The following is a 13,454-nucleotide window of genomic DNA, read 5'->3' as shown; positions in this document are numbered from 1 at the left end:
ATTAGCGGTGAACGATAAACGTCATGATCATGTTTATATACGAAAGCGACGTCGGAAAAGAAAAGTGTTCGTTCCATTTTCATCCAGCAATTTATGTATCGTCCGGTTCGTTACGACTGTGAATAATTTCGACGTGTGCTTTCGGTATCCCTGTAGTGTGTTTTGAGGTAGTGATAATCGCGAAACGCACGCCTCGTTCTTACGTACGTGAGCAGATGCGATATGGTCTAGACGCATTGTGGTCATTTGCAAGGAACACGATTACTAGAGTAAGGATTTACAGGAAAGCGATACATGCATCCTCAGCTGGATTGTTTTAGCAGCTGTGCAACAAAGAAAAGTACTCCAGCAACGGTAGTAGGTGCTGGGTCGTGATGAGCAGAACGCTGCGCGAACGCAGAGGAAAGTACATGCAAGCAAAACAATTGGTAATCACAGACCAAACAAAGTGAATGTTTTGGTCGGTTGACTTGACAAATCGTGTTTGCTGAATGCTAAGGCATGCAGAGTAGGTTGTTCCTTGCTCGCGAAAACGACCTAATCGCTGAAGCGTAAGTTTGTTTCTTAATGTTGGGGTTTTTTTTAGTGCTTAGTTAAGGAATAAAATTAAACTTACGAATGCTGTTAGAGATTAGTCTTGCTCCTGCTGTAGGCGTAAAGTTTGTTATGGATACGAAAATAGGTTACACAATGAGCGGATGCCGCAACCATCGCCAGAGCTAAAGTGTCAAGCACCTTAATGTAAACATGTGCAGATTTTCCACGAGAGAACTGTCAGTTATGAATTGTCAAATTCGCATGAGAGCGAAAGGGAAAGGTGCGAAAGACGAGGCAGGAAACAGAGAACCCACGGAAACGGGTGGTGTGAGCGAAAACGAGAAAAGCTGAAAAGTCCATCAAAAGCAGGCACGAAAAAGCAGTCCAAGAGGCTTAAGGAAATCGTGAGGAAAAAATGAATGTTTTGTGAAAAGAAAGGATCGTCGTGAAGCTGCTGTACGTCACGTTCGGTAGTGCGTATCCAACACCGTGTGCAAAAGTGCGTTAAATGCTTCTGTATTCAAGCAAGGATACAGAGTGATGATGCTGTACACATAGTGGCCACAAGGATTCTGTCTCTGTTGTTGTTGCTGTTGTCCGAATGCTCCTATTCGGCAGACGAAGCAATCGACGAGAAATTTACATTACTTCGTTTACTTGAACTGCTAGTGTCTTCTGGAAAGGTCCGTGATACTTGCACATATCCGAAACAGCAGTATTTTGAGAGGCAAGAAAGCGACTGCGGTAACGCTATTGTAGGCAGTAGCACTAGGCGGATTCCACAATCATTATTGCATCCTACACTGTCGCCAGTGCAGGAGCAGCAGACTCAGCAACAGCAGATCGGTGGAAGAAATGTAAGGATTAGCATGGATAAATGTTTATTATGTTCATGCGGCTATGAGCTTCCATTGACGAAACATTCTCTAAATGCGACAATCAAAAGGCATGCACACATAGTTCCGTTGTTAGTGCTGAACATTGAAGGACGATGTTGAAGGTACAAAAATGAAGTTTTATTGCTCGCATACATATGCGTTTTCATTGAATCAGCGATCGAGAAAGTAACTTTGTAAGCAAAACACGGCTACCGAATCAGTGAAATTTTGCATGCGTACTGTAGGCTGACGGGCAGAGGTACATGTATTACATGGCGCATTAGTCTGCAAAACAGGCAGTCGACCTTGTGTTGACTGAATGGGTTTGGTGTAGTGTCAGGACATGAAGTATTGCTAGCTGCGGTAGAAATAATGAAAACAAATCCCATATTCTTTGCAGATTTCTTATGTAAGCTGTTCAATGTAAAAAAGTGTCTCTACCCACACATTGCGATCCAAAGAGTGCGATTCCCATAATCGCTTGCTGGGTGAATGCATCAACAAGCAGTCGCTGTCGGTGGTGGCAAAGAGCACAATGCAAAGTCTGGAAACAACAGCATGCCAAGAAGCCGACGTAAGCAAACACGATCACTGCTGATAAGATTTTTTTCTTCCAGCGAATATTTATAGAATATCTAACACGATTGGATGATTGTTCATTTCTAGTTTATGCTAAATGATGCTTACTGCAAGCTGAGGAAATCCCCCGCACGGCAATCGTCCCTGATGATTGATCCTCCACCGCAGTATCCCAATCTACCCAGTCCCCTTCTTAACGACAGCACGCCGCTATTCAATACCTCGTCATCCGGCAACAGTCCTAACCCTGGCTCACCATTGACGACTTTCGCCTCTCTAAGCGCCGGGCATCACTCCACTTCGCCGCCGGCGACGTTACTAGCATCACCTTCACCGTCATCCTCACCGACCACCAGAACGACGACGGCGACGACCACAACGACAACAACGATTACACCTACTACACCTACGGGCAGCAGCTCGAACCGCTCATCTTCAGCAGCTCTCAATCATCATCCACACGTAGAAAAGCGTTTAGCATCAGATGCGTCATGCTACGGGAGTGGAACTCCTTCGAAAAAAACAAAGCTTTCTTCCTCGACGTCGTCGTCCGCATCCTCTTTTCACGTTTACACGGCATCAACCTCGTCGTCTTCCGTCCTATATCGTCAGCACCAATACCATCACAACTATAACAGTGGTGAAGATGCGGGCAGCGGCAATGGAGTCACTATGGCCAGCGGGGTACTGCAACCATCGCGAACTGTCGATGGCCTCCTGTGCACTTCCTCGCCAACATCAGGCGGTACTACGGGGCATGGAGGCACACACGAGAGATTAAACATACATGACAAGCTTAGGGAATTATTTCTGGAACTTCTTGCGGAGGATTCTAGTGAAAGTGACCGACTAAGTCTAAGGAGTACATCTTTTTTGCTGGAAAAACTCATCTTGCGCGAGCAGTTGAACACCCTGATTGTGAATCTGTACCCAGGGAATAAAGGCTACTCCCTAGCATTTCGACTCGGGTCACAGGAGGAAGGATGTCGGAATGTATGTAACATTTAATCATTGTTTTAACCCGTCTTGCAAACGATTGAAGCGGTCAAAGCTTCTGCTAGATTTGGTGTAACTTTGTTAAATGTTCTTTATATGGTTTTATATATTTGGTTTTAGGTCTCGAAAAGTGGAGCTGCTGCTAGCCTGTCGGGTTTCCCGTCGATGGGAACAGGAGTAGGGCCACCGTCCGGCAACGATTCAATGACGTCGAATGCTGGTGATCTCAATAGTGAAAACCTGCAGGAAACCATCCGATGGCCATATGAGGAAGAGGATTTGCTAGAATCCATCGATCGAGAGGAACTGCCGTTGGTGTTAGTGGATATATTGGAGAGCAAGTGTCCGGCACTGTTTTACTGCGGTTGTGTGGTGGCGGAGGTTCGCGACTACCGACAATCGTTTCCTATTTTTACCTGTGATACTTTCCATGTGTTGCTGAAACCCACCAATCAGGTGAGCAGTTCACGGCGGTGCTCATTGGTTTACCTTTCTTAGAATATGATCTTTGTTTTCAGACATTGTTGGCCGATGTGAATATTCTGACTGCTGAGGGAGAGTGGAGTGCTGAGGATAAGCTGGCATTGGAAAGTCAGCTTGTACTGGCAACTGCGGAACCGTTATGTCTTGATCCAAATCCGGCAGTCGGGATGATGGCTATTAACCAGCAACATCGAAGACAATTGCTCAACACAGCTCCAATCCGGCGACAGGCGAAAAAGTTCTCTCAGGTCGCAGTCAACCGGAAGAGGAAAACCGATCAGTTTACACACAACTTTGGGCTGGAACTTAGCGATTTTATGAATAAGTACCGGGCGCGTCCTCCCCGCCAACAGAGCATCCGGCGTGGTGTGGTAAGCTTCACTTTACCTAAAAAGCCTTCCGAGGTGGTGCCGACTGTGAACCTACCCAACCTGGAGCTGCCCGAACTGGCCTCACCCTCTGAAGTAAACGTAGAGAAGTATGCCCGCAAATATGAGGCTCCCAAGGAAAGTCGCGATTGTATACCGCAACTGATCGAAGAATACATTTTGGAAACAGACCGTGTTGTAAATCGGGGCGATACAAGAGTGTATCACATTAAGCTGTCCATATTTCAGCGGCCATCCAATTCGGAATATCTTGGTGAACTGTATGTCGATCGAGACTATCGCGAGAACGAACGAAATGGCGAAGCATGTCAATTTTCGCTCGGAACCCGTGCTCATGCCCATCGGTATATTCAACAATTTACGGAAATATTTACTGAAGAAGGTAGAAAATCTGTCAAAATAACCCATCTTGTACCGGGACAGATTCCCAAGGTGTTGCACACAGCTGGTATGCGAGAACAAAACGTTCAACAGCAACAGTTACAACAGCAACAGCAGCAGCAGCAGTTGCAACAACATCAGCAACAGCAATTACAACAACAGCAACAACAGGTGTTACAGCAACAACAACTTCAGCAGCAACAACAACAGCAGCAACAGCAGCAACAGCAGCAGCACCAACAGCAGCAGCACCAACAGCAGCAGCAACAGCAACAGCAACAGCAACAGCAACAGCAACAGCAACAGCAACAGCAACAGCAACAGCAGCAACAACAGCAGCAACAACAACAGCAGCAATCGCTAGTTCAACAACAAATATCTCAAATTCAACAACGGTTGCAATCACACCCAACGCAAGCATTGCTTACCCGGTTACAGGCGACCAATCCAGCTTTGGCATCACAAATAGCGACAGCAACGGGAGTCAATGGCAGCATCACACTGAATGCAACGAATCCTAACACACTTCCAGGCAATCAGTCGCAGCAGTCGCAAACTACTTCGAGTCCATCGGCTACCGTTCATCAGACCTTGTCGCACCAGCAGCTTATATCGACAGCGACTGCTGGTCCAAATATTATAAGTATTGGTTCAACAGCGTCAGCTACGCAACCATTACACTCACCAGTTCAGCAGGCTGCGCAAACGCACATCCATATTCAACCGCAACATTTAATAGCTAGTACTGGCCACCAACAGCAAATGTTTAACACGAACACCTGTGATACAAGCAACGATTCGACCAACATCGTAAACACTGGTGCAGGCACAACAGCTAACAACATAGCGGCTTCACAAGGGACAACTATTACGCTTCAAACTCAACCATCGTCACAGCAGCAGCCACAGCAGCAATTGCAACCAAATCAACAACCACAGCAAACGCTCAGTCTGAGCAATGGATCGTTGCTTCTCGTGCAACCTTCTGGTCAAATATCGAATCTTACAATGACCACCAATGCTGCCGGACAACAGCAACTTTTAGCCACTGCTGCCGGAGCAGGTGGAAATGCAGTGACCGGAGCGCAAAGTTTCACATTCTCATCAGGTGGACAAACAGCTACAATAATAAATCAAGCCGGTGCTCGAACAATTGGCAACACCGTTCCGCTGCTCGTTCGCCTGGACAACACAAAGGTGTCACGGGATGCTTCGGGAAATTTGATTTCCGCTCTATCCCAGCAAACAACATCTGCCGGTCATGTACAACTTCAAACACAACAGCAGAATGTGGTACAAATTCAGCAACCGCAGCAGTTAACGCAACACACACAGCAATTGCAAAATCAGTCCAGCTCGATCCACACAACAAATCCTGAGATCAAGGCAATTGCTATAAGCATAATGAATTCAGCCAATCAATTTACCAACCGGCAGCAGCAGCAACAACAGCAACAATCCAGTGCAAAATCGAATAGTAATGCAGCAATTCTTAGCCTCTTGAACAGCGCACCAGCAGCGATGACCAATTCACCGGTATTGAGCAGTAGTCTCACGCTACCAGCTGGCAAAACAGTAACAGAATTGCAACAACAGCAGCTACAGCATCAACAACAACAACAGCAGCAGCAACCGCAGCAGCAACAGCAGCAGCAGCAGCAGCAACAGCAACAGCAACAGCAACAGCAGCAGCAGCAGCAACAGCAGCAGCAACAGCAACAGCAGCAGCATCAGCAGCAACAGCAGCAACAGCAGCAACAGCAGCAGCAACAGCAGCAGCAGCAGCAACAGCAGCAACCGCAACAACAACAGCAACAGCAGCAGCAACAACAACAACCGCAACATACCATACATCATCTTCAAACAGCAGGGGTAGGCACAACAACAACGATTAGTGGAAGTACCGCTGCAGCCCTTTTTAACAGTGTGGGAGGCAGAAAAATAAACATTCAACAAGCGCAAGGCTCTCAAAACCGTATCCTCAACCATGCCAATCTCATCACTGTCAGTGGCGGTACCGGAACCAGCAATCAAACGCAGCTCATCAATATTCAAACAAGCGATTTGCAACATCACCAACAGCAACATCAATCTGGACAAACATCAGTTCAATCAATGGGGCCACAGCAACAGCAACAGCAGCAGCAACAAACGCAACAACCGGGAAATATACGCGTTACTATGTCTGCATTAGCTACGCAATTGGCATCTCCACCCGCCATCTTAACTACTTCCAATCTGCCGCAGAGCTTCAATGTTGCTGCTGCAGCTGCTGCAACATCTAGTGGCAATGCTTCCGGTACTACAGTTTCCACCCAAAACACTGGTTCGTTTAGTGGTGGTAACTCTTCTAGCAGTAAATTGATAATAAACAACGCCAATCAGCGTGTGTTGAACATCAATACCAACGCTGCGACAGCCACCTCAACAGCCGCTGTTGTTGCTGCCGCTTTCGGAGGAGCAATTCGACGGGTCAGTGCGACTGGCAACCCTGCGACGGGTACTGATGGTGGCATACAGCTTCAAATTCAGGGACTCACTGCCACTCAAAGCTCGGCAAACCTTTCTGCAGGTGGAAATATAAGCAATATTACTAGCGTCACATCAGAAAGTGGATTGCGCCGTACAGCTGTGTCCGACCAGCTTCAGATACAGAGCATTGCTTCGCCCGGTAGTGATCACTCCAATGCATCGTCCACTTCACTTGCCAGCAATGGAGGCGGTGCTGGTAGTAGTGTAGGTACATTGAATGGTGCTAATGCAAATAGCATCATCTTTAACAACATGACCGGCTTAAGCGCCTCGCTCGCAAATACAGCCAGTTCTGGTGTAACGCAACCCACACTAGCTACCGGTGCCAGTGACAATGGAGATGGGACCATGCAGAACCCTGTATCCGTGGTTGGGGCAACGACCGTCGTCGGGCTAGGTGGATTATCAAGCAACTCTAATAACAGCAACAACATTGCCAGTAGCAGTAGCAGCAACGCTACCGTGTGCGGCAATAGTTCTACAAACTCAGCATTAATCGAAAGACTGACTTCATCTAGTAGCTTAAATCTAACTAGTAATAGTAACCTGCCGGCGGCGAGTCCCGGATTGCAGTTTACCATCCCATCGCCAAAAACGCCTCAACAGCAATCTCAAACGCATCTCCAGATACAATCACCCGCAGGCTCGATATCGCCCCTCTCTAGTCCTCCACCACAGTCCTCCACCATCCATCCTCAGCAGCAGCACCAACAGCTTCAGCAGCATCAATCCCAGCAATCACAGCACGGCCAGGTGCAGCCGCAAGCTGGAACGCAACAGCAGCAACCTACCACAGTCAATTTGCAAGGCTTGAACTTTGCCAGCCTACATGGCGCAATGACTTCCATCCCTGGATTGCAAAATGTGCAGGTAAATATATTAAATCATTTATGCTTGGTTAACAACTCTCCTTGTGGATTTCACGGTGGTCGGGAATTTATTCCTTTTACTTCTTTGACATGCAAGAGCTTCATTTAGTTTGCTGATGACTATGAGATAAATGATACTATGGTTAATGAGATAGTATGGCGTAATAGCGTTTGCTGCAGTTTCTAAGAGAAAACATCTGTGTTTTTCGTTTTTTTTGGCATATCCAATTAATAAACAAAATGCTTTGTTTCGCAACCATAGGTACAAATTCCGGGACTTGCGCAACCTATTTCTTTGTCCCTATCATCAACACCATCTGGAGGTGCCACGAGCGTATTGAACAATACGGCTGCTAACAACGCAGGTCAAACAACTAGCTTGCTAGTGTCTGTCCCAGTGACTAACACAACACAGGTTGTGAACACCATCAACGCCAGTGGTACTAGCAACATACTCTCTGGCAACTCGCAGACGACGCAAACGGTTGTTCTTACAAATCCACAGACGAGTGGATCTAGTCTACTCTCTCTTCCAATTGGTAAATGCATTTCTCCTAAGCGATAACTTAGCTCATTTCGTGTGGATCTTTTACTAACAGTTCGGGATTGTTTCAGCTCAAATTGTAACTTCCGGTATGAAAGGGCTTGGCCAGCAGAGTATACGAACCGGCACACCGTTAACTGTAAATACTGGTCAACCGGGTCAGCAAATTCAACTGTTGAACATCAGCCAACGTCCACGTGCTGGACAGCTTCCTGTGGTTAGCTGCACAGGCACCTCTGCGATGGCAACCAAACAATTAACGGCGCGGGTGTTACATCATCGCCAGCAAATGGGCACAGCAGGCGGATCGACATTGAAAATAGCAACCCCAATTACAGGTAAATAATCTGGTCTTGTGATTGTACATCTTGCCATACAAATGTGTGCTTAGCAGTGTGAACTTGAAATATTTATTGAACACTTTTAGCTTCCCATCATGCAGGACAACTGGGCAGTAATTTAAACGTGACTACTAATACTACGTCTAATCAATTGGTCATGAGTACGAAACAACTACAGCTAAAGCTTCAACAGCAGCAGCAGCAGCAGCAACAGCAACAGCAACATCAGCAGCAGCAGCAGCAGCAACATCAGCAGCAACAGCAACAGCAACAGCAACAGCTACAGCAACAGCAGCAACAGCAGCAACAGCAGCAGCAGCAGCAGCATCAACAACAGCAACAGCAACAGCAACAGCAACAGCAACAGCAACAGCAACAGCAGCAGCAGCAGCAACAGCAACAGCAACAACAACAGCAACAGCAACAGCAACAGCAACAGCAACAGCAACAGCAACAGCAGCAGCAGCAGCAGCAGCAGCAGCAGCAACAGCAACAGCAGCAGCAGCTGCAGAAACAACAACAACCGGCACAGCAAATAATAGCTGCTGCTAGTAATCAACAACAGCCAGGTACGACCCAAATTCACATTCAGCAGCAATCACAACAAACGCCACAATTGTTACAACAGCAGCAACAACCACAAGCACAACCACAAGCTACTCAGCAGATAAACATTATAAACAACACGGTGTTGACTCCACTATCGATGTCAAGCCCGGTGGCAGTGGCGAGTGCAGCAGTGTCCCAAGCGACCGCTCATCCGAATATTAACGCAATCGCTGCGGCTACTGCAGCTAGCAAACATAGGAGAAGATCGGCAGCTGACATGAATAAGTAGCAGACGTATTCGATAACAGATGTGAAGCCTAGGTAGGTCTGACACACCCATCAGAGGTGATCAAGACGTTGGCAAAACGCTATTATAGTTTCACGTATTGCTATTATTAGTTTTACTCCTGTAGCTGAAACACGAAGCGTGGACGTTGGTCGGAGCCTATGGCGGGCCCCAGTGTGCAGTGCAACTAAGTTATGCGAAGCAAAGCGATATCAGTCAAATATTGCCTGTCATGTTACTGCTCCAACTCCAAAGTTGGTATTACTGTCTACTTGGTTCCGATAAAGTGAACATAATGGAACAGACATTTACTGGTTACCGTGCATGGTTACCGAGAGTAGACTAAAAAGCTAAAAATGTGTAAAAACATTACAATGAGGAGGTTTGTTACACTAAGTGCGCATACTGAAAATTTGGTAAATACTTCATAACACGGTGCATGATGGCCAAAACTCGTCAAAACTCAGTGAGATGAGGCGTATTTTTACTCTAATGTACCTTTTTGTAATAAGATTGATTAATTTTTACTGCTACTATAGTTTGTTATCTTTCCTCGAGTAAAATTTTAATTTTATTTCCGAAGACACATTCTTACTGATTTTTTTTCTCAGTACCTGTAGACTTTAGATCGTGTAATGAAGTCGAAAGTCATTGTCTCAACTTTTTAAAAACTCCTTCCGGTTGTGCATGTCTATTCATTTCTTTTTGCAACTGTGTTTGCGATTCTGTATCTTCATATGCGGAACAATACGTCGTACAAATTTATTTAAATTGATGCGTTTTCTGAAAAGTGGGCTGATATCACACGTGTTGGTTTGATGATACTTCGCGTGTTCTTAAATTGATTTGTTTGATTGAATGATCAAATGGGCTGGTTTGAAATTTTTGGTAACTCGTATGGTTGCTTCAACTAGGCATGAGTAGAGTCAACAGGGGCAAGGAAAAGGCATCATCTTAGTCAGATCGCACTCTGCTAGTCCGAATTAGATGTTGATTAAAGCGAAATACGTGATAGGAGTGCGACACATTTTGTAGACCGTACGTAAGAACCAAAAGTAAAAATTACCTTGCCGTTAATGTTAAGACGTAGTCCGATGCATAAATAAATTAACTGAAAACCATTCATCTTAAAATGCACACGTAGATAAGTGAAGCTTAACCGATATGATGGTTGGATGGATGGTATCGACAGTAATTCTGCTACCGAAGTCAGAACCTACTACTATTGAAATAGTCTGATTGGTCGTCATGGTGGTGTTGGTAACTCCAGTCACGATACAAACTAACTTAAAGATTGCAACCGATAGAGAAGTAGGAAACGGCAGAGATATGTGAATGGGGACGAGCATAATCGTGGATAATAATAATATGTTGATATTGCATGTACCGAATGCTACGGGTGAAAGAAGTAGTAACATAGGCGACACAAACAAATTGAAAATTCGTCGGAAACACGTGAAGGTAATAACAATTTAATATATTTAAATAGAAAATACAATACTGCGCTGTTAGGCTGACTAGTGAAAGGGCATTGCATACCGGGAACACCGAAGAAACCCGAGCAAAAAAGAAAAAGAAGAAGAAAAAGAAGTTAGATAGACCATGGAGTAAGGAATGTTACGAGAGAAAATTGTAAAATTTTAGTTTCGAAACGATGCAATACATTTTGCAGTGTGAAAGACAGAACAGCCAGCAACATGTAGCAGAAAGCTTTGCCGTACTGTATAGAGGGAATGTTGACGTTGTGGCAAATGTAAAGCAGCAGAATGAATCCAGGCCTTCCATAACCGCAGAACCAATGGGTTTCTGATCTTTCTGATAATTTGCAAAATTCAATTGCTTCACAAACGAAGTGACGAGACCGATAGGCAGCGGCGGTGTATTGTGTTCAACATATCTCAATAGTAAGCGAGGACACCACACATGGATCGACGTTTTTTTTTTGTTGTTTAAGTTGATTTGGTTACGCATGCTCAAGCGAGCATGGTTTGTGTAATGCACAGCCAGAATTCAGTTACAAATAGTATGACTGAAACTCAAAGCAGCTGGTTTATTTTTGGTGTAAATAAAAATTTGTATTATTTAACGAAACATTTTTTAGTTATTTTTCCTAATTGTTTCTTAGTTGTTGTTTTTAACGCTATTGATTAAACCAAGAGTCGACCCATGCGCTAAGAAAATATTATCCATAGGTATGTGATTATGTATGTAAGAGAGTAAACAGATAGTTGGTTTAAATGTTTGTACTGCCCGCCGAGAAGCAGGATCGCGTGTAGTGCTGCTACTACTCTTTGCTGCGTGTAACGATAAACAGTGCTAAGCCCTCATCTAGATGATATGTTAGACATGGAATCTGGATGTTCGTAGACAGTGTACCACAGTGTAACGTTCCTGATGTACAAAAACGCTTCCCATATGTAGTTTGAGGCGGTGCTGCTTTGAATAATCTTGCAGGTGGTTGGTTTGATATTGAAAGCAGAGACAGGACTGGAGGGGCGAGAGGAACAGAGAGGAACCATTTAGTAGTCGGATAAGCCCGGATGATTTAGCCCTGAAACCTACAACGGACTATCCATCGGACATATAATGTTCGACGCTTGTGGTTGGACCGAATGATGAATTATTGATGGAATTCTCAGCTTCACCCAGGTACTTATACTACTCATCTGACGGCCACACGCCGAAGTGTATGTATTTCTGTTACGAAAGTGAATAATGAACTGAAACTTAATTAAAATGAGCTACACTCATGACCGAAACTGTTCTCAATTCTTAATCGTTTTATTTTCATTTGCGTTCAGCTGGATGATTTTCTTTGCATGGTTTGAATCATCTTTTTCACGGACCGTTCGCGTTTTATTGCACTGTCGGTGCACTTTTTAAGCGTTCTGCTGTCCATTGGATCGCCACCGGACTGGTTGAAAAAGCTCATCTTGCCATCGCTTACCGTTACCGTTAAGGTCGTGCTCGCAAGTTTTTCTTCTTCGGTGGTCGGATCCGCAATCAAGCGGCTAGAAGATGATAGATGATGTCTCATTTAGCCTATCGAATCATACATAAGGTTCTCCGTGTTGGGCGTTGTCGTCATATATCTAACTTACCCAGCAACCATCACGAACGAGGTCGTTACAGGCACACAGTCAACCGTCAACGGCAAAAGCCTGGATGTGTCTGCTTCCGTTTCCTCTGTGTCACTATTGTATTGAATGGTGGGAAGTTTTACTGCAAGATGAAATATATTATCAAACGATGGAGCAGTATTATGCATCGCACTCGGCATCCGTGGTATCCATCCCATTCTTCGTTACCTGTGTGGAAAGCGGCTACGAGTGCTATTATAGCAGCATCTAAGACGCATCCGTCATGATCCAGACATACTAAATCGCAGTACAAACACCATACCAGCTTTCCGGGCGAGATGCAAAGCTGCTGCAAATCGATGCAGCGGGCATTGCTGATCGCGTCCGCTACCGATTGGCTGTACACCTGAGCCTCATCGCACGGTGGCCCGGGACGGTACGACGGTGACGATACCGGTGACAGATCGACATTCGGTACGAGAAAGCCGTGCCTCGGGGCTAACGCATTCGGTGTGGCCAGTTCTGCCTTAATTCCGCACACTACCGTTGTGTTGCCCACTTTCACTATTGCGGATCCATCCGCGCTTTTGATCACATCGAAGCTAATAGCCAGTGGCCGCAGCTCTTCCAGTTCGCGCCCATCGGGACGAATGTTGTTTTCGAGGTAATCTTTGTAGTACTTCACAGGATGCAGCAATCTGTACGAAATAAGTGGCCCATACATTGAAACAGCATGAAGTGCGCAAATTGCAAGAGTGTATACCCACTTGAACGTTTTGAGATCCATCGTTTTGGGGACCGCAGGCCAATCGTTTCGCGACAATGTTTACAAATGAATGTGCTGCAGCAGCGCGCCGCCACAAGAGGAGGTTATGTAGAAACGTCATCCTGAAGCGAAACGTACGTCAAACGACGTTGTTCTAAATACGCAATCATAACAATACAGCGGTTCTAATATAAAGTCTCGCCGCGCGGGCTAGTTTTTAGTAGGAATCGTAACCGGAAGTGGG

General features: G+C 45.5%; 2 protein-coding genes across 5 annotated transcripts; one reads left to right on the top strand and one right to left on the bottom strand.

The window, feature by feature from the left end:
• The first annotated feature begins 6 nt into the window (after positions 1 to 6).
• On the top strand, positions 7 to 11,455 carry LOC120955166 (mediator of RNA polymerase II transcription subunit 12). Of its 4 annotated transcripts, XM_049608852.1 has the most exons (9): positions 625 to 1,394; positions 1,816 to 1,989; positions 2,082 to 2,987; positions 3,111 to 3,446; positions 3,509 to 7,645; positions 7,907 to 8,183; positions 8,260 to 8,526; positions 8,616 to 9,399; positions 9,478 to 11,455. In XM_049608852.1, the coding sequence occupies exons 2-8, from the start codon at positions 1,951 to 1,953 to the stop codon at positions 9,365 to 9,367; spliced, it is 6,714 nt and encodes a 2,237-aa protein (XP_049464809.1). In that variant the 5' UTR covers positions 625 to 1,394; positions 1,816 to 1,950; the 3' UTR covers positions 9,368 to 9,399; positions 9,478 to 11,455. The 4 variants fall into 4 exon arrangements, with proteins under 4 accessions (XP_049464807.1, XP_049464809.1, XP_049464806.1 ...); XM_049608850.1 differs by lacking the exon at positions 625 to 1,394 and adding an exon at positions 7 to 551 and having other exon boundaries at positions 8,616 to 11,455; XM_049608849.1 differs by having other exon boundaries at positions 626 to 1,394; positions 8,616 to 11,455.
• A 666-nt stretch (positions 11,456 to 12,121) lies between these two features.
• Positions 12,122 to 13,366, bottom strand: LOC120955165 (exosome complex component RRP43-like). Its single transcript, XM_040375736.2, has 4 exons — positions 13,212 to 13,366; positions 12,673 to 13,142; positions 12,466 to 12,586; positions 12,122 to 12,375 (listed from the first exon to the last, which is right to left on the bottom strand). The coding sequence occupies exons 1-4, from the start codon at positions 13,229 to 13,231 to the stop codon at positions 12,162 to 12,164; spliced, it is 825 nt and encodes a 274-aa protein (XP_040231670.1). The 5' UTR covers positions 13,232 to 13,366; the 3' UTR covers positions 12,122 to 12,161.
• Between the last annotated feature and the right edge of the window lie 88 nt (positions 13,367 to 13,454).

This window comes from Anopheles coluzzii, chromosome 3 (genome assembly GCF_943734685.1).
Source record: "Anopheles coluzzii chromosome 3, AcolN3, whole genome shotgun sequence".
In the NCBI taxonomy this organism is placed as follows: Eukaryota; Metazoa; Arthropoda; class Insecta; order Diptera; family Culicidae; genus Anopheles; species Anopheles coluzzii.
Note: the sequence above shows the minus strand (reverse complement) of the source record. Positions and strands in the feature narration are given on the sequence as shown.